Source organism: Podarcis tiliguerta (genome assembly GCF_965153285.1).
Source record: "Podarcis tiliguerta genome assembly, chromosome: 1".
Taxonomy (NCBI): domain Eukaryota; kingdom Metazoa; phylum Chordata; class Lepidosauria; order Squamata; family Lacertidae; genus Podarcis; species Podarcis tiliguerta.
The window spans coordinates 131070698-131097436 of record NC_139534.1 but is presented as its reverse complement, the minus strand read 5'-3'; the positions used below and the strand labels follow the sequence as shown (position 1 = coordinate 131097436).

The window sequence follows — 26739 nt, the reverse complement described above, 5'->3', positions numbered from 1 at the left end:
CCATTTTTGGCACACACAATACAGCACATATAAACAGATTTAATGCCAACTCAAGTCCCCTTCACACTTTATTCCCTTGAAGGGGGCATCACATCATAATTATTTCAAGTGGGGGCATTCTCCTGTATCTGTCCTTTTTACTGCCTGGCTCTTTCAAAGATATGTTTCCAGAGTGGTTTAACAGAAGAAGAAGAGTTTGGATTTGATATCCCGCCTTTCACTCCCCTTCAGGAGTCTCAAAGCGGCTAACAATCTCCTTTCCCTTGCTCCCCCACAACACACACTCTGTGAGGTGAGTGGGGCTGAGAGACTTCAAGGAAGTGTGACTGGCCCAAGGTCACCCAGCAGCTGCATGTGGAGGAGCGGAGACACGAACCCGGTTCCCCAGATTACAAGACTACCGCTCTCAACCACTACACCACACTGACTCAATCCATCTCTTTCCCCAGGAGACTCTGGAAACTGTAGTTCTGTGTGGTAAATAGACCACAGCTATTGTGCAGGAAGAAACCTAAGGTTGTAAGGCCTAACATTTATGTTTGAGATCTTCAGGTAACTTGTTAAGAGATACCTATAATACTGACAGAGCTACAGTTCCCAGACATCCCTGGGAAAGAGGGATTACTAAACCACACTGAGATTCTTAACATACTACATTCCCCAGAACTCTTGGGGGTGGGGGAAGCCATTACTTTTTGTAGCGTTTTGATACTTGATCATATTTGTACTGCAGACGAGACCCTGGGCATGTCCGTTAACTTCAGGGGGTTTACTCTGAGTAGGACTAGTGTTAAATACCTCTGTAAATTGGTAGTTGGAATTAACATGACGGTAAAGAGATGCACCACATTTGCCATCTTCTGGAAGTAGAATTGGTCTTTTAAATGACACACACTTATAAGATCACCAAGCTCTAACAGGTCACAAAGGTCTGGGTACCTTTTGGTCTTGCCAATATAAATTGGAGAGCTTCAAGTGGAGAAGAAGTTTAACACCACCCAGTAAGCTCCACACCCTTAATATACTACACAGTAGCTTCACAGGAAAATGTCAGGCATGAATGTTACCTTGCAGAAAAAGCTACTCCTCCCCACCCGCCCTGGGAGTTCTTTTGAGGATTTGGTTACGGTAATCTTCTCTTAGCCGAAGTGCGGTTTCATTTACAGTCGTCTTTATTTGGCTCTTTACTCCTTTCTTGCAGTACCACATCAATAAGCTGTCCATCATGTCATCTGAAAATCACTTGAACAACAGTGACAAAGAGGTTGATGAAGTTGACGCTGCCCTTTCTGACCTGGAGATTACTCTGGAAGGTGGGAAGACATCCACAATTCTGGTAAGGGCAGGAAGTGGGAGCTTCAATCTTGACCTAAAGAGCACATCTCTGCCAAAGCATTGGGGCTGGCAATCGGGAAGAAAACGTGCAATTGAGTGGATAGACCTAAATGAACATTTTGAGAGCAGCTTTATCTGTGAATGAGAAGCAGACTTCCCACAGTGAAGAAACAGGCTAAAGACTATGCGGTTTTATAACTCTAATTCAGAGATGGGAACCTGTGCTCCTCCAAATATTGCTGCACCATCCCTGACATCTGGAGGGCCACAGGCTCCATACCCCTGCTATAATGTCACTGATCATCTACAGTGGATGGGCTGACTCAACAGAGAGCAGGCCAGCAGCTCCCTCTAGCAAAGTGTCAGAATGGAACAGGAAGCGAAACCCCTGGATCCCCTTGCAAGAGTCTCCATTGAAGCAGTCATCTCCTGCTTTCTTTGTTCTCTTGCAGACCTGTTCTTGTGATGCAATAAGCCAGAAATGCATTCCCTGCAAAATTTTCTCCTGCACAAGTGTTGTTGCAATGGGTGGGAGTTCTGCACCAGTCGTTCTTTTGCACAACTCCATTCGTTTCAGCGAAACTTGCGCAGGAGACTTTTGCACTTAGGAATTATGTTGCTCACAGTAAACACTGCAGATCAGAAACTTGATGCAAGAGCACGAGTCTCTTTTGGGTTCATTTATACAGCCCAGCGTCATTAAAGAGTGCTTATTCCGAGAGACCCGACACTGCCAAGGAATCCCAAGCACGTCCTTCTGCCAAGCACTTCCCTTGTGGCCCAACTTGGATTGTTCATAGGTTGCAGAGTCTCTGGAACTGCAGATTTTACCCTCCAGAGATAAGCATCCTGCCCTCATACACAATTTTTTACACGATTGCTTATGCTGGGATGCAACACAAGTCTTTGATGTTGCCTATCTTTCAAATTGGTTCAGCCTCTCATCTCAGCCTTTTAAAATGTGTAAATAAATCAGAGGAAGAATATCAAGATTACTGTGTAAAACAGGAGAATCTACAGAAGTTTTAATGGAAGTTACCCATTTAGCCCTGCTGCCTGTGATGTAAGGATTTCATCTTCTTTCGATTATGGAGCATACCTGTTAAACTTTCCTGTCTTAGCGCAGGGGTTCTTTCATTTCCCCCATTTCTTTCCAGCAAGCAACTTAAATGCCAACTGAGCAGTGTTAAGTGGGACTCACTCTTGTCTCGGGCATTGGGCCCGACGAATCAGTGCAAAGAGCTGGGGTCTCTTAGAGAGGCCCAGGCAAGGAGAAACAAGCAAAGTGCAGCGGAAATCAAGTCATTACCTATCGGCTTGCAGCAGTTAATCAAAAGAAAAATGACAGAGAGGTGCAGAGACATCAACATAATACCTAAATAATGTGGGGTATGGGGAGCTCACCATATAGTGTTCCTCTTGTTGAGTAATCTGAGGCACAAAAACTGGATGATGTGGCAAGATGATAAGGAATTCCAGGCATCCATGGTAATATAGCGCCCTGAGCGAAGCCAAAATGTGATGCCCTTTCACTGCCTTCCCCAAGCTGGGTAAGCGAGCTTTGGGAAGGAAGCACAAGGGCTCTGGCAGAATCCTAGAGCCCTCCCACCTCCTTCCCAAAGCAGGGCAAGCACTTACCAGGCTTTAAGAAGGCGGGCACCCCTTCGACTTGGCACCCAGTGGGGGGGAACTAGTTGCACTGCCCTAAATCAGGCACTGAACCATTCACTCAGTTCATCAGTTCGCTGCTGAGTTTCAATAGTTTGTTCTTTATAGGAGGATACAATTTCAATTCAGGCACGTGCTTTCCTGAAGACTCATTCGAAATGATCCCTGCCCTTTCTGTTGCTGTAAAGTTACTGCCTCCACTGGGAAGACGCATCTCAGACACTGAGAACTCTTCCTACAGAAGCATGTGCATATTTGGACAGATGGGGAAAGGAAATGAGCTGTTGGCTAAGCAAAGCTCTGCATGCAACTCTGGAATGCCTTTGTCTTGAAATGCAAGAGCCATTGGAATCTGTGTCCATTCAGTTCTGCAAGTTTGAGGAATGCCCATTCCAGTAAAGGCAGGATTCTATTGGCCTGAGCTTCTGATTCCTCAGCAGCTGAAAGAGAAGGAGCTGTGTATGGTGCCCAAGGGCAGAGGAGTGGATTGGAAGTCATTTATAGCTTTGGAGGCACAGCTGCCATTCTCTGTTGCAAAGCAAGGTTCACTCTATTACAGACAGTCATCAGCTGTGGGGGGCTGACCTCAGTCTGGAATGGTCTACGTTTTTTTGCTAGATTCCCACATGAGTCCTCCTCAGGCATTAATGCCTGAAGAGTGTGTTGGGGGCATGGAGTGGAACATGCTAGCCTCACCCCCAAGGTTTGCATCCCTGCCCACTTATCCCAAACATTTCCATGCTGAGCAGAGAAGTTACAAAGGGGCTCCCAGTTGAGCAGAGACTTCTACAGCTGCAGGCAGAAGGCCCACTTCAAACCCTCCTTGCTCCAATAAAGAAGGACTGGGGCTAAATTAGTAGGCCTGGGCCACATGGGACCACCACATGCAGCCCTAGACCTTCTACACACAATGAGATTTTCCCCTTAGGCACATCACCTGAACAGGCCATGATCTTGTTTTAAAAGGCAAGAGAGAATATTTTAACATGGACTCAGTATGGATAAATAAAATTATTCTGAGCCTATGCAGTTCCCCCGGGTCATGTGGCCAGCATGACTAAGCCACTTCTGGCGAAACCAGAGCAGCGCACGGAAACGCCGTTTACCTTCCCACTGGAGTGGTACCGATTTATCTACTTGCACGTGCTTTCGAACTGCTAGATTGGCAGGAGCTGGGACCAAACAGGAGCTCACCCCGTTGCGGGGATTTGAACCGCCGACCTTCTGATCGGCAAGCCCTAGGCTCAGTGGTATGAATATAATACTGTACTGCACTGGAAAGTTAAATAGGAGCCTGTCTTTCTTGTTTGAAAGCATCTGAAAAAAACCAGACCATTTAGCCTCTCCAAAGATCTAAAACAACACAGTTTTCTAGCTGGCCATCCATAGCCAGAAAGTCCTTGAAGTTTTGTTGCTATAATTGTTTTTTTTAATTGAATCAGGTCTTTTCTTGTTCTTCCTACTCAAGCAAGGATGCTGCCTTTTTGAAGCAACCCTGGAAGCATTTTAATAAGCTGAATTGCTGTCCCCAAAGCATTTCCCCTCCCAGTACTGATTCTTGTTTCTGGCACATGAAACACACAATGGCTGATGTCTTGTTTTCAGGGTGACATCACTTCGATCCCGGAGCTTGCCGACTTCATTAAAGTCTTCAAGTAAGTATTGGCTGGAAATCCTGGGAGTGCAGCAAAGATCAGCGAACCTTAATGATAAAAATTGCAATGCTTCTTTCCTAGAATCTCTAGGGGTTCCCTCGGCTTGGCTTTGAAACCTGAAGCAGCCTCTACCACATATACTTAGGAAGTACAGATCTTAATGTTACAGATGGCTTAAACATCTTATGCACTCAGCCCCTGGATTTATTTTCACTGCCAGGCCAGGGCTTGACAACTAAGAGTATCTTTGAGTATGTTTATTATCCATCTATGTGCTCATGAAGTCCAAGACAGGTACTGGAGTACTGTATTTTTTGCTCTATAAGACTCACTTTTTCCCTCCTAAAAAGTAAGGGGAAATGTGTGTGCGTCCTTTGGAGCGAATGCAGGCTGTGCAGCTATCCCAGAAGCCAGAACAGCAAGAGGGATTGCTCCTTTCACTGTGCAGCGATCCCTCTTGCTATTCTGGCTTCTGGGATTCAGAATATTTTTTTTCTTGTTTTCCTCCTCCAAAAACTAGGTGCGTCTTGTGGTCTGGTGCGTCTTATAGAGCAAAAAATACGGTAATATTTAAAGCTATGCAATGATAACCGCAGCTAATCTCTGCACGCTGATCAGGTTGACATACTGTACTTGTGTACTTCACTTTGGGAAAGTAAGTGATTTGAAGTGTATGAAAACATCAGTTGTGGTGATTGATTTGGTACCTGCAATCCATCCCTCAGTGCTAAATAAATAATGCCAGAATTATACATACGTCTGTGCATGAAGTGACCCATTGTTCGAATTTATGGGTTGAATCCAATGCTGGTCCTACTCAGAGTAGACGCATTTGAATTAATGGCCCTCCATGAGTCATTTCCATTCATTTCAGTGGGTCTGCTCTAAATTGGGATTAGCACTGGATGCAGCCAATGGCTTCCATATTGGAGGATAAGAACTGCAGAATGGTTTGAGACCCAGCATCTTGCGTTTTAGATATTAAAAGTGGTTCAGGTCCTTTACTACTCCTTAGATCAGTAGCTGGTGCTGAAATGTTTTCTGTGATGGAGTTAACCCTGGCAGCCATCCCAGCTGTCTTAAAATTAGGGACTGTTGCGTAGCTTGAAATATCACTCCAGTACCTTCCTTGGACTTCATGAGCACATAGATGGATAATAAACAAGCTTGATTCCGGCCAGTTTGCTCTATTTAAGCTGCCAGAAAACACCAGCTTTAGGCTAGCTGCGCTATTCTTTAGTCAGATTTATTTTGATTTTTAAATAAGGCATTTTCTTTGGAGGGGGGGAGGAAGAGTATTATCTTGGATCAGGGCATGTGGAAACTGGAAACAGTTGTGTCTGGACTTTGACTAATGTCTTGGCAGCCTTTGTCGTCTATTGCAAGCTAATACCCACCATACTCTGGACATGACAGGAATCCAGGAATTGGCTGTATGTGTAATATAGCGAGGTATGTAGAGGAAGTGGAGAACAGCTGTTTGCAAGGCAACACATTAAAACGTGGGCTGCTTTCTGGGCTATCAGTGGTCCCTAGGAAGTCCTAGTCATCCTTGCAGTGGGTTATAGGTAGCTGGTTCCCCATCCCCACCCCGATTCTTTTCATATTGTGGGGTGGGGAGACACTGAACTGCCTTTCCCTTTCGTTTCCTGGGCATTTCCATTAGTTGTAAACACCCTCAGGCAACCTCGGACGTATCAGAGAGCTGCAGTTCTAAAAGTGGAAGCCAGCGTGGTGCTGGCAGAATGTTGGATTTAGATGACAAGGGGAACCTGGCTTCAGGTGGCCCCTTCTCTGTGAAACGTGCTGGGTGATGTGGCAAGTTGTATGCTCTCTGCTAAACTTAGCCCTCAGGGTTGTTGCAAGGATATAACAGACTAAACACATTTGAGTACAATGCCCTAGAAAAAGAGTGCGCTTAAAAGGATCCTATATAAAAAGATGTCACATAGAGGAGGGAGAAAGGTTGTTTTCTGCTGCTCCAGAGAAGCGGACACGGAGCAATGGATCCAAACTACAAGAAAGAAGATTCCACCTAAACATTAGGAAGAACTTCCTGACAGTAAGAGCTGTTTGACAGTGGAATTTGCTGCCAAGGAGTGTGGTGGAGTCTCCTTCTTTGGAGGTCTTTAAGCAGAGGCTTGACAACCATATGTCAGGAGTGCTCTGATGGCGTTTCCTGCTTGGCAGGGGGTTGGACTCGATGGCCCTTCTGGTCTCTTCCAACTCTATGTTTCTATGATTCTATGAAAATCTGGCTTTTTGTTTTTTTAAGTGAGCAGCAGGATTCAGAAGAAAAAATATCAGGCTGGACCCACTGTAGATTTCTCAAAAGACCAGGAAGTGTGTATTTGGGGCATGTGGAATGGGCAAATCCTCCTTGCAAATGGCCAAAAGGCCAGCATGGGGAAGAAGGTAGGACCTTGTTTGGTGCTAAAACGAAAAGCTGCACTGGAGAGCAGGAACTGGAGGCAAATGCCTAGGCCTCTGTTGAATCACAAGCGCATTAAGAATAAACAGCAGCAACAGCAGCTGGCAAACATCCTGCCTTCCAAGAAACCTATCCACGTTGATTTATTACTCAAGCAGTTTCTGCACAACTGCAGCAGGGTTCTGGAATCTGCTGCTACTTTGCCTAGAGTGCTCTGGTTTGTGAGGGGCCTAGTCATTGCCAGCCCATGCAGATTACGAAAAACCCACAGCTGAGTTGCACCACATATTACAGGGTAGGATTCATCAACCTGGTGCTCCTCTGCTCTTTTTGGACTACAACTCCCATTTGCCCCAGCCAGCACGGCTGTTGGGATTTGCAGTCCAAAATAGCTGAGGGGTATCCAGTTGATGGAGCCTGGAAAATGCAGTTCAAGACCTGACTATAGCTATGCGTTGCAGGGGAAGTTCAGTAACTGCAGATGTAGAGGTATTTGCCTGCTTGCTTGCCCCAGTCACTCTGGGCAGCTGCTAACAAAAAATAGTAAAAACACAACACAACATCACACACTATGACTTAGAATCGCAGAGACTTAGAATTGTAGAGTTGGAAGTGACCCCAGTGGTCATCTCGTCGTCTTCTGTGTGAGCTGGTACTTTCACACATGCACACTGAGGCTTATGCTGATGAGTTCCCCTCCAAAAAATAAAATAAAGAAGGTGGGTAGAAAAGAATATCAAGTCAATGGGGCAGCTGCATGGCTGACCATTCATATGGAAGCCCCAGTTGGCACGGGATGGTTATCTGTATGTAAGCAGGCAAGCTCATACCATTCCTCTGTCACATAATTCAGCATTGGTCCCTGATGAAAATATGAGCCATGGCAATGTGTCCCTTTTGTATACATTAAGCCCGCAACTTAGCCAGGGGTTCCATTCTGGGGATTGCGCCTAAAACCAAAAATTGCTCATACTCAAAATATATTGGGTTCAGTGGTGGGTGGCCAAAGTTGTTTTTTTCTGAGACCCTCCTCCATTTTTTTGTTCTTGTTTTTTGCTGCGTGCATAAAGCTGAATAAAGCACCTAAAGTGAAATGCGGGCTTTCTGTAATCTTCACAGGAATGGTGGGAGCCATCATACACAGTTAGGCGGAGGTTATCATTCTGCCACCATTTCAGATTTAGTTTCTGGAGATCGCTCTTGAACTTGAGTTGCATGTGACACATGCTGGGTGCAAACATGGTTTTTCCTCATGTTCATGTTCATTGCTAACAGGCCAAAGAAGCTGACGCTGAAGGGTTACAAGCAGTACTGGTGCACCTTCAAAGACACATCTATTTCCTGTTACAAGAGCAAAGAAGAATCCAATGGGACTCCGGCTCACCAGATGAATTTGAGAGGTAAGAAAAGGCAAGCGGGGTTTTTCTAAAATAGTTTCTCGATTGGGCTTTTTCAGAGAATTGAGGAATATAGTCAAGCAAAACAGAAAACACCATAATAAAACAAAGCAATACTTTCTGTGTGTACATTTATAGCGGGGGCGGTGGATATTGGGATGTGGCTGGCAGTCAGGGAATACATGCAATTTTGGTATACCTCTTCCCATTTCACCTCTAGTGCTGCATTCGTGGTTCATTTGTTTGTTTTTAAATTCCGCAGCACTTAAATAAAAGTGATCAAGGTGTCTTTGCTTGCTACCTAGATGGGCAGAAGAACCCTGGTCCGAGCAAGGGCATAAACATTCCTTTGTGCTTGTCATGCAATATCATCCCACTGGGAGATCCGTTCAGCAGCTGCTTCACCCCTCTGTCATGTCATACTGTTTTGTTGGAGGCAGGGAAGAGGCCGTCCTGAAGGCTGTCAGAATTGATGAAAGCTACGTTGGCCATTGTGCCACATTAATGACTTTTAGAGGGTTTTGTTGGCTCATGGCGTAGAATAGCATGGCTGTGTCCCCATTTCCCAAGCAGATGATGCTACTGCTTTATCTGCCACAAACAAACCCTTGTATGTGTGGCTGTAACAAGCAGAGTCCCTACAGAATGTTCTGCTGCTGGTCTGAAAGCAAGACTTCATTCTGCATAAGTAAATTAGAGAGAGAGAGAGACTTTATCTGTTCTTATTTCTATCTCTGTCGGGAAAAGGGGGAATAATAATCATAATCATAATGCAATATGTATGCTCCCAAATTAACTACGTAAAGGGTAAAGCAAATTGCAATGAGGAGCTTTCAGAAGACATGAGAAAAAAACAAATTTTTGAGAAACAAAATCAGTGCTACTTTGTCTAATCAAAACTAAGCTATTTTATTATCTAATAGCATTTCCTGGTTTTAAGCACGCCCCCCCCCCCCATCCCTTTCAGTATGCAGAGACATTTATTCAGATACCATTTGCAAGGAATTTCTGCTGCATCTGACATTCCTAAGGCTACCAGCTCTGCTTGTATTCAGCAGTAAAGTATTCCAGCTTGGAGGGTTGTGAAACAGGCATGGCTGACATCCTTTAAAAAAAAAAAAAAAAGCCTTTGAGGCAGAAACGGAGAGAGGCTGCCAAATGACCTCAGACTATAGCTACGAGGATATGTTCTGGGGAAGGGAAGCCTGGAATACCTTTTTGGGAGCTTTTGAACAAAGCTGCTGCTGACTGAATTTTAAAAGAATTCTTTAGGAGGAGCTGAAAAAGGACTAAAATTGCATTCACTGCTTCTAAGAAAAGCGATTCCTTTTCAGAATCACACTGCTTCCATCTCTAGAGGAGGGTTGTGTTAAAAGCTGCAGCCCTGAAGGTGGTGCCCACATTCATCAAGATCCACCTGCACATTGGGGTATTCTCACCATTTCAGATAAGGGACACGGGTAGCGCTGTGGGTTAAACCACAGAGCCTAGGACTTGCTGATCAGAAGGTCGGCGGTTCAAAACCCCGTGACAGGGTGGGCTCCTGTTGCTCAGTCCCTGCTCCTGCCAACCTAGCAGTTCGAAAGCACGTCATAGTGCTAGTAAATAAATAGGTACCGCTCCAGTTAAATAGGTACCCCTGACAGTTAAGTCAAGTCGCGGATGACTCTGGGGTTGCGGCACTCATCTCACTTTACTGGCCGAGGGGACCAGCATTTGTCCACAGACAGTTTTTCCGGGTCATGTGGCCGGCATGACTAAGCCGCTTCTAGCGAACCAGAGCAGCGCACGGAAACGCCATTTACCTTCCTGCTGGAGCGGTACCTATCTACTTGCACTTTTGGGTGTACTTTCGAACTGCTAGGTTGGCAGGAGCAGAGACCAAGCAACAGGAGCTCACCTCGTTGCAGGGATTTGAACCGCCGACCTTCTGACCACAGCGCCACCCGCGTCCCGTATTATTATGAATAGTAGGCCATTATTACTTTGCTCTGTGCTTTCCATCCTGCCTCAGTTTCATTCACAGCTGCCTCTGTGTCCAAATCGGAATCCAAGAACGAGTCGTTCCATCCTTTTCCTTGATCCTTATCTGCTAATAGTGAACCCAAAACCAGACTACTTCTTGCATCGTGTAGCATAACACATCTTATCTACACCCACATCCTTATGCAGAGTATAAAACCTTGCTCTTTTTTATTGTAGGGTGTGAGGTGACTCCTGATGTCAACATCTCCGGCCAGAAGTTCAACATCAAACTTCTGATCCCCGTGGCTGAGGGCATGAATGAAATTTGGCTCCGTTGTGATAACGTAAGTTTGCATCGTGGGGATTTGTCACAGGGCAGCTACTGCACATGCTTATTTGTGAAGAGTGAGTAGGGGGTGAGCGCTACAGGGCTTTCCTGGGAACCACAAAATTCTGGGACTGGCTGGCCCTGCATATGGAACCTTACGGACAAGGAGGCTTGGAGGCAGTGTTACCAAGGGTACTGTAGCACCCAGTTTATTTTATGTGCGGGTTGCTTGCAGGTGCATTTGTTTCTTTGAACCAACTGAAAAACAGGCAGCTGAAACACCAAAACAACAGTGCCCTTGAGAACCAGTCAGTATCCAAGGCCCATCTGAACAGAGTGGTCTTGTCTGTAGGCCTTTGAGGGAAAGGGTTAAGCCGGCCTCCTCAAGAGAGGGAGTTCCAGAACCTAGACACCACCAACAGTGAGGCCCTGTCCTCAGTGGCAGGCCACAAGATCAGAGCCTCCCACAGAAGTTTTTAACAAGTGGGAAGAATCATGGGAAACAGGCGGCCCTTTAGATAGCCTGGGTCCAAGCCCTGTAAGGTGTTTAAGGTGACAAATCATCACTGTGTGGCTGCCTGCAAAAACCTGAGGGCATTTCTCAGTACTGACCCCATCCCTGGCAGCAAGAGCCAGTGAGGTGAAACAGTGGCAAAAGCAGTTTTTTCTCAATTTAACAGAAGGAAGGGAAGTAGCTAAAGGTGGCTTATTTTCAGCTGCACATTTAGTGGAACTCTTTCTTCCCTATCCCGTAGTAGTTTGCAAATCGTGTACTAAAGGATTCATATTCAACTATATACCGCAGGATAGTTGCACCAGCCCCCAGTTACAATTTCACCTCAGCCATGAACTGTGCTGGGTGGCCATAAACAAGCCACCAATTTTTTATATGTTTCTCTCCCACCCACAATATGAGGTGAAAATACAGGGTTGCAAAGCTGCACAGATGCGGTGTTCAGATTCAGCATTCCCTGGGATTGACACTTAATTCCAGCACAACTTTACAAAACAGAATGCCACAGTATTTCTGCAAGATGAGCCTTTTGTCTCCTTTTGTGAGCCAGCATGGTGTAGTGGTTAAGAGCGGTAGACTCGTAATCTGGTGAACCGGGATCGTGTCTCCGCTCCTCCACATGCAGCTGCTGGGTGATCTTGGGCCAGTCACACTTCTTTGAAGAAGTCTTTCAGCCCCACTCACCTCACAGAGTGTTTGTTGTGGGGGAGGAAGGGAAAGGAGAATGTTAGCCGCTTTGAGACTCCTGAAGGGGAGTGAAAGGCGGGATATCAAATCCAAACTCCTCTTCTTCTTCTTCCTTTCTTATGGTTGGTTATCCTGCAAATGCATTTGGTGTTAAGTTTGGCTTACCGTGTATGTACTGAGAATTTCAGGTCTGGAATTGTCAGAACCAGGGTGAAATGAAGCGAAGGCTAATGGGCACCTCCTTTTCTTTTCACACTGTAGGAGAAGCAGTATGCACACTGGATGGCAGCTTGCCGGCTAGCCTCCAAGGGCAAAACCATGGCCGACAGTTCATACAACTTGGAAGTTCAGAACATCCTGTCTTTTCTGAAAATGCAGCATCTGAACCCAGACCCACAGATAATTGCTGAGCAGGTCACCACGGACATCAACCCTGAATGTCTGGTTTCCCCTCGATACCTGAAGAAGTATAAAAACAAGCAGGTACTTAACTTTGGAGTCTTATTTTGCTGGAGCCTTTGTCCAGAAAACAAGGTGGGTGGATTTCCAGATACGCCCAACGGATCGTTTCCTCCCCTTTGGACCCGCTTCCTTATGCTGGCCAGCTCAATATTGGACATAAGATTGTAAGGTCATGGTGGCAACACTCTCTCCTTCGCTGTGTTATTGTGAAGCCAAGCATTGTGTGCACTGATGACACTGAAAAATCTAGGTGGCTTTTTAAAAAAATGGTTTAAAAAGACTGTGTTTCCTATCTGCTGTTTCCTTAATGCACCTTTAAGGATGGAGTGGGGAGTCTGCTCTGTGTTCACAATTAAAATACTGATGGTCATTCCAGATTCATTAACATGCTGTACAGAGGTGTGTGATCTGTTTGTCAACTTCCCTGTGCTTTGGAGAGTGGTCGTGCCTGTTTCCACTAGTGGGAATTGTTCAGTTGCTTGAGAAGTGGTGAGCATGTAACGTCACACGTTCAGTTCAGGCTGTCTGCCTCTGGTGTGTTTTTCTCTTGTTCCTGCCCACTCCAAACCAGAATTTAAGAAATCTCTCCACCTGTAGTGTCTGCCCTACCAGTTTCAGGTAGGTAGCCGAATTGGTCTGATGCAGTTGAAATAAAAAAAATAGAAATAAAAACATTGTCCAGTAGCACCTTACAGACCAACTACATTGTTCTAGGTATAGTGCATGCACACGAAAGCTTATACCTAGAACAAACTTAGTTGGACTGTAATGTGCTACTGGACAAAAAAATTTTGTCCTACCAGTGGGAAAAGCAGTATTGTTTGCATTTCCCTTTACTGAGGCTCTTTGAACACTCCCCTCCCCCCGCCCCAGAAAGAGCAGTTCAGCCTCCCTCTTTCTACTCCCACTCCCTCGTGACTTTTTACAGAGTACCTCTTAATTATTTTATGGCTTTTTTATTGGTTTTCTACAAAATATGAACAGAACATTAAGTTTACCCCATTTCCCCCACTCCCCCAGAACAGAAGATTTAGTGTGCCTGATTTTGCCATAAACCTATGCACATAGTCGGTGGGCGCCAGTTCATTCAAATGTTTTATATTGTAAAGGGGCGCTGTATTTCAGGGGAATCATCAGATGAGTTGTTCAAGGCACGAACTCTTCCCGTCCGTTTTTCAGATAAGGCCATACATTCTGTCCCCATCCTGTGATATACAAGAAAGAAGATTCCACCTAAACATTAGGAAGAACTTCCTGACAGTAAGAGCTGTTCGACAGTGGAATTTGCTGCCCAGGAGTGTGGTGGAGTCTCCTTCTTTGGAGATCTTTAAGCAGAGGCTTGACAACCATATGTCAGGAGTGCTCTGATGGTGTTTCCTGCTTGGCAGGGGGTTGGACTCGATGGCCCTTGTGGTCTCTTCCAACTCTAGGATTCTAAGTCCTCTCCAGTTCCTGTGCTGCCACCAGGAAAAGAAAGTGATGAGCTCCTTATAACATAAATTGAGCTGATCTTCCTTAAATATTGTTAGTAAACCCAGACTTGGATTATATTGCGCATTCTGATTTGCGTGGAATTGTCCTACCAACGGCCTTGCATCCTCTCCAACACCACGGTGAAGATGTTTTGTCTAATGTAACTGATTCTTAAAGCAGTTAATTGCCATCTATAAATTTACTTAAAAGCTACCTCTTAATATTTGATGGCTTTAAAAACAATTAGGATGTTTCATTAACACTGCTTAATTGTGGCTTTGATCTGGGATTAGTCATTTAAATCTGCAAAGCACACAATCTTAATTTGTTTTGTTCAGGCTGTTGTTAAAAAGTGACCAAACTTGGGAATTTGCTGAATGAAGGATTTGGTTATCTTGAGCAGCACTACCTAGAAATTTTATTCAGCCAGCACAGTAAAACAAAACAAAAAATAATTTTTTTGCCAATATATTTCCACTTAAATAAGTTTGACCCCATGGATATTGATAGAATCAAGTGACCTGAAGTGGAAATAAGTAGTTCATAACTGGCATAGTCAGGTTTAGAATGAAAGCTGTGGCTGGCAGAATAAATCAGCACTAGGATTTGGTTTAGCTCACTTTACAAAGTCGCCTTCTGAACATGCTTGGGCTGCCTTACAAACTCTGTTTTTCAAAGGCTTGGAAAAGATTTCAACTTTGGTGGGGGAAAACACAGGAATTGAATGAATTCAACAAAACGTTTTTGTTGAATACATATATTCAGTTCCTGTGTTTTCCCCACCAAAGCCAAACTGGCTTCGGAGTATTTAGTAGCGTTATAAGTTGTGTCCTGCAAAAACTGAAATGAGCACAAAAACATGTGACTCGGTGCTGCTACAGTCATGTGTAAGTTTTGGTGTAACTCCTTGGTCGGCACTTGTGACTATTAACGTTTGTGTGCCACCACACAATTGCTCTTTTGGTGTCCTAGCAAAACGGGGGGGGGGGTGTTGAGCAGTGTATCCATTTACTCATTTATTTAGACCATTTCCATACCACTTAATACCTCTATAAGTGGTGCACAGAAAATTAAAACATGCTGTGGTCCTAGTACAGTGGTACCCCGCAAGACGAATGCCTCGCAAGACGGAAAACCCGCTAGACGAAAGGGTTTTCCGTTTTTCGATGCGCTTCGCAGGACAAATTTCCCTATGGGCTTGCTTCGCAAGACGAAAATGTCTTGCAAGTCTTGAGATTTTTTTCCGCTCCCCACCCCCTTTTTCTAAGGTGCTAAGCTGCTAATAGCCTTTTAGCAGCTAATCCGCTAATCCCTTAAGGCTTTAATAGCTGCTAATAGCCGCTAAACCGCTAATCCGCTAATAGGGTTGCTTTGCAAGACGAAAAAACCGCTAGACGAAGAGACTCACAGAACGAATTAATTTCGTCTTGCGAGGCACCACTGTACATCTTCCGTGGTGGTTTTTTCCCCCCATTTCAACTTTAAATGCTTGACATTCCTACCACTGGAAGGGAACACTTCCAAGAAGTGTGTTGTGCTTTTGGAGCTCTCGGCTATGCCTGATTCAGAACAGGGTATACAGGGCAGCTTCCCTTTCCCCAACCTGCTGCCCTCCAGATGTTTTCGACTTCAACTCCCATCAGTCCCAGCTGGCACAGTTACACTGATGGGAATTGTAGTACCAAAACATCTGGAAGACACCAGGTTGGAGGTGGTTAGGATTAAGGTAGCAGAAAGCATGGGGTGGGTTGCAGACAGCCTGTTTATTACTTGGGCAGTGCAGCAGAAGTTTTTAATAATGTTCACTTGGAGGATTTTTTTTGAAATTTAATCACAGAGGAAAGTTCCTTACTGTTCTTGAATCGCAGGGACAGCCTCTGTGTGCAAAAGAGGGGAGATACCATCCAGAAAAACTGGGGGCGGATCCCTTCCTTTGGCACAGTGCTGACAACCTGTATAACTTTCATTTATTCTATGAAAGAGCCATTATACCCAGCATGGCGAGAGCGCTTGTAATGCAATTATGATTTATTTGTTTTTAAAAATGATCTTTGAAACATGCAAGAGGGCGGGGGAAGAAACAGCTCTTGCGTTGATGTAGCTTGTGCGTTAAGAAGTGATGTTGCGGGTAGCAGGAGAGGTGGGGGCGGGTGGGATAAAGTGTACCCATTCTGACCATAAAAAGTTCCCTTGATGTGGAAATGGATTGAGTGGAGAAGCAGGAGGGGCTTTGGTTAAGGAAAGCTGGCTAGAGGTGTGGACTTGTATTTTCTTAGCATTGCCTTCCTTGGATTGCTTAGATCTGGGAGGCTGCACAGGGATGTCGTGCGATGTGTTGTTGGTGGAACGAAGGAAATGCTGCCCTTGTGGAATTTGTAGAATGCAGGGAGTAAGTGGAGAGCAGGGGGGGCTGCTGCTTCTGAAGCAGCAATCTGTTGATCTATGAATCTACGGCAGCCGTGGACTCGTCACGTGCCGGGTCTCTTTCCACTGCTCTGAGCAGGACTGGTTTCCACTACAGAGCTCCACACTTTACAGTGTGAAGTTCAGCTGCCACACTTGAAATAAGCAGCAAGCTGTAGGAATCAAATCTTAACAGTTAAGGAATGTAGGACTCTGCCTTATATTGATTCAGTCCATTCATCCATCTCACACAGTATTGCTGTCTGCACTGGCTGGCAGCAGCTCTCCAGCATTTTAGGCAGGAAATCTGCCCCGCCCTGCCCAGAGATGCTGGGGCCAAGGCTCTGCTACTGAACTGTCTCTTCTGCTGTCTGCTTTGACTGGCAACAGTTCTCCACACAGAGGATTTTCCCTGCCTGCCTGACTCTACCTGAGATTGCATTTCAACTGGAGATGCTGCCAGGTGTTGGGCTTAGGAAAGGGAGCCTTTTTTCCACAAGCCCTTCTGCAAAGGTAAAGGGACCCCTGACCATTAGGTTCAGTCGTGGCCGACTCTGGGGTTGTGGCGCTCATCTCGCTTTACTGGCCAAGGGAGCTGGTGTACAGCTTCCGGGTCATGTAGCCAGCATGACTAAGCCGCTTCTGGCAAACCAGAGCAGCACACGAAAACGCCGTTTACCTTCCCGCCACAGTGGTACCTATTTATCTACTTGCACTTTGACGTGCTTTCGAACGGCTAGGTTGGCAGGAGCAGGGACCGAGCAACGGGAGCTCACCCCGTCGCGGGGATTCAAACCGCCGACCTTCTGATCAGTACGTCCTAGGCTCTGTGGTTTAACCCACAGCGCCACCCTTGTCTCTCAAAATAGAGGTAGTTCTTGGCAAAAAGACATTTGGTGAAAAGTGCCAACGGGGGTGCGGAGTTTCCCCCACATTTAGTTGAAATAAGATCTCTTCCTCTTGCCTATAGAAGTTGTTGTTGCCATTCAGAATTCATATTGTGTACCAGCACATTGCTTCTAAGTGCTCAGTCAGGTGCAGTCCTCTGCCCTGGCCAACCACAGCAGAATATACAGACAGACTCAGTTGGGGGAAATGGAAGGGCTCCTTTTTGTGTGTGATGTTAGATCTGTGGTGGTTCAGTCAAACATTCAAATCATTCCATGATGCTGCAGCAGCCCAGTGGTTAGTACAGTGGTACCTCAGGTTACATACGCTTCAGGTTACATACGCTTCAGGTTACAGACTCCGCTAACCCAGAAATAGTGCTTCAGGTTAAGAACTTTGCTTCAGGATGAGAACAGAAATCGTGCTCCAGCGGCACGGCGACAGCAGGAGGCCCCATTAGCTAAAGTGGTGCTTCAGGTTAAGAACAGTTTCAGGCTAAGAACAGATCTCTGGAATGAATTAAGTATGTAACCAGAGGTACCACTGTACTTGATATGCTGGTGGCACTTCACTGCTTGAGTACTTGGTAGTCTTTGCAAGCAGTTTTTCACTCTCTGCTGAATATAAGCTGTGCCTGAGTGTTCCTGACTGCAGAAGAAGAGTGGAAACAGGAAACCCTCATCCCATTTTACCTTTCCCTTCACATTTGCTAGAGGAGAGGAGCTGGTGCTCTCCAACTGCGGGTGGCCTCTTATTTCACTACAGCCACCACGCCAGAAACCTGCTGGAGATTGCTGCTTGCTTGCATGTGACTTGGGTAACTTGCATACATTCAGCGACTGAGCTGTACACCCTCAAAGCAACAGTTCGTTATGCTGCAGTACTTGATTCTTTTTGCTCAGAAAACAGAAGTTCATCCCATGGATCTGGAGATCAGGAGCTGCAGAAAACACAGTTTAACTTGCGCTTCTTTTTTCTTGCTCTCTCCAGTCTGAGATGATAATCCTGCATTTTTATTTTGGTTTGCTGACTTGTTTGCCATTCCATTTTTCATCAACTCGGTCAGCTTAAAAGCTTGCCTTAGGGTGAAAATCATCAAGATTCTGTGGGCTGTGGAAGGTCGTCCCATGGCTGAGTCTCCATTCCCTAGAACAGCCTTCCTCACCCTGCCGCCCCCCAGGTGCTTTGGGCTGCCCCCTGCCCCAGCCAGCCCTGGGTTGCTGCAGTCCAAAGTACCTGGGGAGCCCCTGGTCTTGCTGCCCTCCTTTTTGCTCCCTTCTTCGTGCCTGTGCTCATTTCCTGCTGCTTTTCACCCCAGGACAGTTGTTCGGGGTGAAAGGTTTTGAGTTTTTGTTTTGTTTTAATTGATTTGAGCGACAATTGTTGATAATTTGCACATTTTCCTCCCTTTGCTTTGTTGCCATGTTTCTGATTTGCCTCTTTTTTTTCTGCTTCCTTTTCTTTTCTTCGCATTTGCCTTCTGCAGCCAGGCTATATAAGAGACTTGGTAAGTGACAGTGAACATAAAATAAATAAGCACTTGAAAGACTTTGCTGTGTTGTGAATATATGCTTAAAAGCAGGGAAGGGGCTCTCAGAGAGGCGCTATAAGAAGCTTAGCGTGTGTTGACTTGCAAGCGCTTCCTTGTGGTGTTATGCTATGTCACGGCGTACGAGTAAACGAGAAGCAACAGGCGGAGATTCCCCACCCTTCCATCTCTCTCCTGCTACCTGCTTTCCTCTGGGACAAGGGTGGGCTGTGTTTTGTACGTGGCGACTTGTGTCTCCTCCTTTGCTTTCTGGCACTAACACCAAGAGATGCACTAGTAATGGCAGATCAATAAAGGGCTTAGATACCAGCAATAGTGAAATAGAGCCTCCACATTCAGAGAAAGTGTAGCCCTAAAATAAGCAGTCGACCGGAAGACAAAACAGGGAATTGTGGGCTTTCTGGCTTTCCATCGTTGGAAACAGGGCACTGGGCTGGATGGAAATTCTGATCTGGCAAGGATGCTCTAATGGTCACGCATTCTAGCTTAGGGGTGAGCACCTGCCAAGCCAATGAGCCGTGGAAAAAAGGAGACCTCTTAATGCAGCTGCTCTCGCTGATCCCTCTCATGACTTCTGGCTTCCAGGAGACCGGGAGAGAGTTATGGATAGGCAGCAACCCTGATGGTGCACTCTGTTCCCATAGCCCATTGCTTGCACAGTGCTCCTGCTGTCCCTTCTCTTCCTTAATAGTAGCAATAAATAAATCAAGCATTTAAACAACTAGGTGCCGCACGGCCATTAAGCACAACGAAGCAGATGGCCAGGCCTACAGGCTTATGGTCAAACACATAAAATAAGGAACAAGGGAAATGCGAGACCGCGGAGGGGATGGAAAGTTAACACTTCATGACTTGCAGCTACCCATGGCGTTGCCAAGTGCGGTGACTAAATGTGCATGCGCTCCCTTTTGGCTCTTGGTCCTTGCCAGCCCAGCTCTGAGCAAAGCCGTCAAGCCCCTCTAATAGCTCTGCGGTGGCAGGCAGGTTGTAAGCGGAGAAAGCACTTTGCCAGTTGCCGCTGGTCACTCGAAGGCCTTCTTTGCAAGTGAGCAGAAGATTTCACTGCTGCGTTTAATGCCCCTCTGGATGAATGAAGAATGCATATTCTAGAATGGGGGAGGAAGAAGGAGCAGCCTTGTTTCCTTCGCTCGGCATCCTCCCCCTCCAGAGCAGGCAGCTTCTTCGGCAGCGCACTTGTGACCTTTGCTTTTGCTAACATGCTTGGTTTTTTAAAACTGCAAATCCTTCCAATGAAGACTTAACTGGGGGGGGGGGGGGACGGGGACGGACAAGGACCAAGAACCTCAGTGTGGGAGAGACAGAGCAGCTGAGAACTCTGGTTCCTGGAAGCGTTGCCTGTTTTTTGAAATCCAGAGACGTCTGCAGAGGCTGCCTACTTTATCCTCACTCTTTTTCCACATTCGAAAGGATCAGAAAAAATGTTTAATCATAAAAAAAATAAAAGGTAGCTGAGACAGCCAGGGTATACTTGTCATTTTTCACTAGCTAATTAATTTGGGGGCATTTTTTTCTTACTTGCATGTACAGTGGTACCCCGCAAGACGAATGCCTCGCAAGACGGAAAACCCGCTAGACGAAAGGGTTTTCTGTTTTGGAGGTGCTTCACAAAACGAATTTCCTATGGGCTTGCTTCGCAAGAAGAAAATGTCTTGCGATTCTTGCGATTTTTTTTCGCTCCCCACCCCCTTTTTCTAAGGCACTAAGCTGCTAATAGCCTTTTAGCAGCTAATCCGCTAATCCCTTAAGCCTTTAATAGCCGCTAAACCGCTAATAGCGCTAATCCGCTAATGGGCTTGCTTCGCAAGACAAGAAAACCGCTAGACGAAGAGACTCACAGAACAGATTCTTTTTGTCTTGCGAGGCACCACTGTAACTGATATTGCCCACCACCCATTTGCGGGTACGTATCAGTGCACATGAAACCATCCCTGGCCCATTTCTTCCTTTTTGGGGGAGGAAGAGAATCTGGCCCTGCACAATCCCAGGTGCCTTTGCGTCTCCCAAGGCGCGCTTACTTTCCCACCACTTGATAAATGGGTGCACAGCTGTTTCTGTGAATGTGCAGGGCTGTTAAAAATAATGATATTCAGAGCAGCTCACATTTTCAAGACATACATCACACAGAAAAACACCCCCAAAGATCAGTATTTACAAGATATTTGCAGGAGCACACGTTGCAAGTTTAAGTGCAGGCGAGAAACTGCAGGGGCATGTTGGGGTCATTTTAATAAACCTTCTCTTCTGTCCCCCCCCCCCTCCCTTTGTACAGCTCTCTGCATTTTGTTCCCTTCTTGCCACTGTCAATGCGGAGTATCAACTCTCTGTCTTGCTGCCCTACAGATCACGGCCCGGATCTTGGAGGCCCATCAGAACGTCGCCCAGATGAGTCTTATTGAAGCCAAAATGAGATTTATACAAGCTTGGCAGTCCCTCCCAGAGTTCGGCATCACACACTTCATTGCAAGGTCTGTGCAGTTATCCACCAAAACATCAATGTGCAGGTGTGAGAGATGGAAATGGCAAGTTGGGTATATGGGCTTCTTCAGTTACCGGGTTATGCCTACTCATTGCCCATAAGAACGGAGAACTGGGAGCTTAACAATATAAACCTTCTGCTCTTGAGTTGTCTCACTGGGATTTAGGCAGAGTTTTCCCCACCCCGAAACTTACGGTCTTTTTCTACACTGCCTTTCCAAAGCAAGTCACCGAAACCAATTCCTGGCAATGAAAACAGCTGAATAAAAAGCAATACAGAGCAGTAAAAATCTGTTAGACTGAATGTAAACATAGGACAGCATTTCCAAAGTGCTGGCGGGGGGAGGGGGTGTACTGAGCCACATGAAAACTGCTAGTGTACACAAGATCCAAATCTGACAGATGAAACGGCTCCCAAAGTGCCCGCTCCTTACAGATATCCTTGCCTGCTGCACCTTGCCATTATTTTACTTCTCCAGATTTACCACCTTTGTGGCCTCTTGTGGGCCACCTGATTCCTCCCTTCTTCTGCGTTCGGGCCATTCAGTTGTTCCTCATACAGTGATGCTGAGTATCGGCCACCTCTTGAAGGAGGCTACCTGTTGTGGTTCTGCATGAGTCAGTGCAGAAGGCTTGCTTTGTTGCCTTTGGGAGCCATGCTTCATATAGTCGTAACTCATGGCACAGTAAGTGCAGCAAACAGCCCAAGGAGTGGGCTTCTCTGGAGACAGTTAGTACTTTCTTTAGGCACTTTTGGAAAGAATGAGACATTGATGTAAAAGTGTTTATTTATACAACTTTGACACCTCAGGTTCCAAGGGGGCAAGAAGGAAGAACTTATTGGGATCGCCTACAACCGGCTGATACGGATGGATGCAAGCACCAGCGACGCTATCAAGACATGGCGGTTCAGCAACATGAAACAGTGGAACGTGAACTGGGAAATAAAAATGGTAAGCAAGGCGTAGAGTTCTCTAGGCATGCGGAAAGTCAGCAGAGACACTATCACCATTCAGTGACACATGGCAGTCAGGCCAGAAAACTTGCGATCTGAAGCAGAACCGGTGAGGGATGTGGCCTTAGAACAGAGGGTGTGGGACCCGTGGAGAATTCTGAGGGCCAAAATATATCCTAAAGAACTTCAGATTGTTTGCACACTTTGATTATACATTGAAGGCGTTAAAAACGGTGGCTCATGTGACCAGCTGAATTAGCAATCGATGATCTCCGCATTTGACTAGGTTGTCTTATGGAAGGATATGGCATTCACTTGATAAGGAAACACTGGCTGGTGAAAGACTGTGGCTATCTAAGGTCTTTCCATTCTGTCAGTCAGATGGGAAATGTAGCCATATGAATAGCACTAACCATAATGTAATGGTTCTAGGGGTTGCTCGGGCGTAAATCGCTGCAACACCTGGGTGGGTTGCTTGAGTGAACCTTTTCTGTCCGGACAGCCACTCGCCCGTGGCTGTCTCAATCGCTGGCAGAATCCGTCAGTGGGCGTTTCTTGAACTTCTTCCAGCATAAAAGTTCTTTGACGCCTAGTCGCCGCCTACTCTCCTTGCGCGGAAGCCTTCTGCGCAGGGAGGGTGTGGGCATCAGAGGACCCGTGCTCTCCCTGCTGGTCCCCGGCGAGGAGTCTTGGAGCCACCTCGCCGATTCCCCCATCTGCCCCCCTTCTCCACTGGTGCTACGCTGATTTCCTTCCCCAGAAGATGTGCTGCTTCTCTCCCTCCCGGGACGCTCTCCGGAATCCCTCTGGAGCCCTCCCTCTCCCTCTGGCTGCGATGGCAGTTCCCTGACACATAGTTCCTCGATTTAGTTGTCAGGGCAAACTGGTTAGAGAAGTGGTGGCTAGCCTTTAGCTTCCTACATGTTGTTTGGCTACAGATCCCATCATCCCTGGAAGCTAGTCGTGCCGCCTGGGGCTTCTGAGAACTGAAGTCCAGCAACATTGTCAGAGCCGCAAATTAAACCTCCTGGTTTTGACAAAGCTGAGGAAGGAAATGGCATGTAAGAGGGGAGGGATCACATGTGTTTTCCCCGTATTCTTAGTCCTCTCAGCCTTGGTTGGGAGAATCATCTGGATTGTGCTGCAGTGAATAAAATATTGGACCTAGGGCAGGGAGGCCGGGGTTCATATTTCTGCTAGCCATGGAGCTGTGTGAGTCAGTCAGTCTCTGCCTAGCCTACTTTATGGGGATGTTGTGATAGAACGGAATAATTCCTGTGTACACTCTGGGGCAGAGGAAGGGGGTGCAGTGGTTGTGGGCCGCCCCAGGTGTCACCCAGGTACACAAAATGCCGGGCAGCACTCACCACGGGGCCTGCAGCGTGTCTGAGCCACCGCATCTGAGAGACACTGTGGCTTGGGTGCACACAGGCTCCGCACTGCCCAAACTGTCTGCCCGCTGCCTCCCCCCCAGCTGTAGGGCGGCTGAGTGGGAGGAGGCAGACTCATTGAAGGCCCTGCAGAGCGCCTTGCCCCGCCCCAGGCGCCCATGCGGCTTCCTCCACCGCTATGTGCACTCCTCTGGGCTCTTCGGAGGAATTTGGATAAGAATTTGAATAGGTGTGAGTTAAGTGGCAGTGTTGTCATGAAGGGCCCTTGGGCACCACCATTTAGGCTGGCACAAAGTTTTGTGTTTGCCTTGCACTTTCAGGTAACAGTAGAATTTGCCGATGACGTCCGAGTGTCCTTCATCTGCACCGAAGTGGATTGCAAAGTGGTGCACGAGTTCATTGGCGGCTACATTTTCTTGTCGACGCGTGCGAAAGACCAGAACGAAAGCTTAGACGAAGAGATGTTCTACAAACTGACCAGTGGCTGGGTGTGAGTCGGATGAGACCTCCCGTTGTACTGACAGAAACTCAACGGCCATATTAATATTTAACTTCAACAGCTGTTATCTGAAATATGCTGCTTAATCAAGTTAAGCTTGAAGTGTATCTTTACTCTTTAATATCATGGAAACTTTTGCATTAGCAGACCAGTTTGTATGTGCACTAAACAGCACTTCCGTTAATCTGCTAGAGCAAGACAATAACACAAACCGTGTAACGCTGACGCTTGTGCCTCTCGCCCCCACGCCCCTCCCTTGCCCCACCTCAGCCAGACAGTGGGGCCTGGTCAGGTTAATTTCTGACAGATGTAAGCTAACCAAATCAATAAACACCTCTAAGCCATCTTAACTATAAAGATACCCAGGGCCTAATCTATATGAAGTCTATTTATCATGGTTAATGCATGTTTTGTGAGTTTTTAATAAATAAATATATATATATATATATATTGTAAAAATTGACATCCATGTGTCAACACCCCTCCTACTTTTAGAAGTAGCGTTTATTTTTTTTGGTGTGCAATCCAGGAAGCCCTTTTTGCTGCCCCTCTTTCCCCCATTCGTTTCGTTGGGGTTTTGCGCATGGGTGCCTCATGCGCAGCAGTGGTGCTTGGCGGACTCTGTCCTTTGGCCCCTTATTTTTCGCACTACGTAAATCGGGTCCATTGCAAGGACCTGGAGCTTTTTACAAAAACAATCATGCGTGGCCTTGAAAAATACTCCCTTCGTTAGGTTTTAAAGCGTATCTGTAATAACCTCTTGTTTCCTTTTGATAATCATTTATATATATATTGTGTGTGTGTGTGTCTCTCTTTCATCTTTCCCTTTATCTTTTTTTTTTTTTACACCGTATTGTATTACGAACACCTTTAGTATTCACCAGCATAGTCACTGTCTACTAAGATGATATGCAAAAAGGAAGACATCATTACAATATGAAGTAAAGGTCTATGAAGTATAAGGATTTGTGTGTGTGCGCGTGCGTGTAACTAATGTAAAAAGAAAAACACAAATTTTATAAAATTGTACAGGTTTTTCTTCCTTTTTCTTTTCTTTTCTTTTTTTTTTAAACTAGTCTCACAAGCCAAAGTAGGAATCGCAATAGTACCAAGCGTATTGGCCTTATGGTATGTTTTTAATCTAAGTTAAAATCCTGACTTCCTTATAGCTATGCCACAAAGCCCTTAACAAGACTCAGTTGCCTTGGCTTGAGGGTCCCCGCTTTGAAATTAACACTAACAGCCAGGGAGACCCCCAACTCACCCTGCCTATGCCAAGGGGAGAAACCAGTATTGTGCTTATTAGTCCCGTGACATAAAACACTATGTACAAATGCCTTGTATTTTAAATAAAGGTCAAATCTTTTATTTAACCTCCAGTCTCTGTGTGTCCATTTAGTATGTGTGGTTGTATTTCTCTGGAAAACTAAAAATACATTTTTTTTGGGGGGGGGGGAGTCTAGTGCATCACAGAGGTAATTTCTTGACCTATAATAGTATTTCCCAGAGCTGCTCAGTCATAAGTGTTCCAGAGTCAATGCTAATTTCATTTGGGGGGAATAAATCATGAAGTTCTACAAGCCAGGCTGAATTTGTTTAGGGCTAAACATCGCCTCTGTACCCTTTCAATTGGTAGTATAATGTAATCTGAAGGCAATTTTATATAGACAGCGTGCAGAGGTTGCTTCTAGTGGAAAATAATCACAAAGTGGGCTTCCTTCCTGTTGGAGATGAAATGTAACTTCCAAAGGCAATCTGGCCAAACCCTCTTCATTAAACGCATCAGTTTTGCAAGCCTCAATAACGGAGACGTACAATGTCAAATCATGTTGCTCTTTCCGTCTCTGTGCAACTGGTTTTCTCGATGAAGCTTGAGCAGGAGAGTTGCATAACTTACCGTATTTTTCGCTCTATAGGACGCACTTTTCCCCCTCCAAAAATTAAGGGGAAATGTTTGTGCGTCCTATAGAGCAAATGCAGGCTCCTTGGCTTCAGCGATAGCAACTCGAAGCCTCCGAAGCGCAGTGGGAGCGCTCCCTCCATGCTCCGGAGGCTTCGTGTTGCTTTCGCTGAAGCCTGGAGAGCGAGAGGGCTTCAGCGAAAGCAACATGAAGAGCAAGACTCTCCTGGCTTTAGCAGAGAGGGATAGCTGCACAGTGCAGCGCCCCTTCAGCGAAGCGGGAAGTGAAATGGAAGGGGCTCCGTTTCTCCTGCCGCTTAGCTGAAGGGGCGCTGAGCAGAGAGGAGGAGATTTTTTTTTTCTTGTTCTCCCCCTCTAAAACAAGGTGCGTCCTATAGAGCGAAAAATATGGTACTTTAGCTAAGCCAATTGTGTTAAGGATCTCTTGACCGCTGGATACGGGAGGGAACTGTGGGAGAAAGGGGAGGGTGTTTGATTGTCTGAGCCCCAGGGAGGGGGTCCGTCCTCTCCACCCCATCCCAGCCCATAAGCTTTCAGCTGAGCTTGGAGGCACGCATAGGTGGGTGAGGGCATGAGGGTGCTCTGCCAGAGGCACTTGGACGTTTGCCGTTAAACATTCTGGAAGAGCGGGTGCTCATCGAGGTGAGATGAGGAAATCTAAAAGACACAGGGATTTGGACGGAGATGCGAATGTTGCAGTGTCGCCAAACAGACTGAATCGG

General features: G+C 46.2%; 1 protein-coding gene across 5 annotated transcripts in view; it reads left to right on the top strand.

The window, feature by feature from the left end:
• The window catches only part of FERMT2 (FERM domain containing kindlin 2), an 86204-nt gene extending 60735 nt beyond the window's left edge, over nucleotides 1–25469 (top strand). For 3 of the 5 annotated variants that reach the window (XM_083436455.1, XM_083436452.1, XM_083436453.1), the window contains 9 exons: nucleotides 1202–1336; nucleotides 4609–4658; nucleotides 8365–8489; nucleotides 10689–10795; nucleotides 12242–12463; nucleotides 18693–18713; nucleotides 21117–21241; nucleotides 22063–22204; nucleotides 23918–25469. In XM_083436455.1, the coding sequence (XP_083292581.1) occupies nucleotides 1202–1336; nucleotides 4609–4658; nucleotides 8365–8489; nucleotides 10689–10795; nucleotides 12242–12463; nucleotides 18693–18713; nucleotides 21117–21241; nucleotides 22063–22204; nucleotides 23918–24091 (1101 nt within the window). In that variant the 3' untranslated portion in view covers nucleotides 24092–25469. The remainder of the gene's footprint in view (nucleotides 1–1201; nucleotides 1337–4608; nucleotides 4659–8364; nucleotides 8490–10688; nucleotides 10796–12241; nucleotides 12464–18692; nucleotides 18714–21116; nucleotides 21242–22062; nucleotides 22205–23917) is intronic. The other 2 variants (XM_083436456.1, XM_083436454.1) reach the window with 1 other exon arrangement.
• The last annotated feature ends 1270 nt before the right edge of the window (nucleotides 25470–26739 follow it).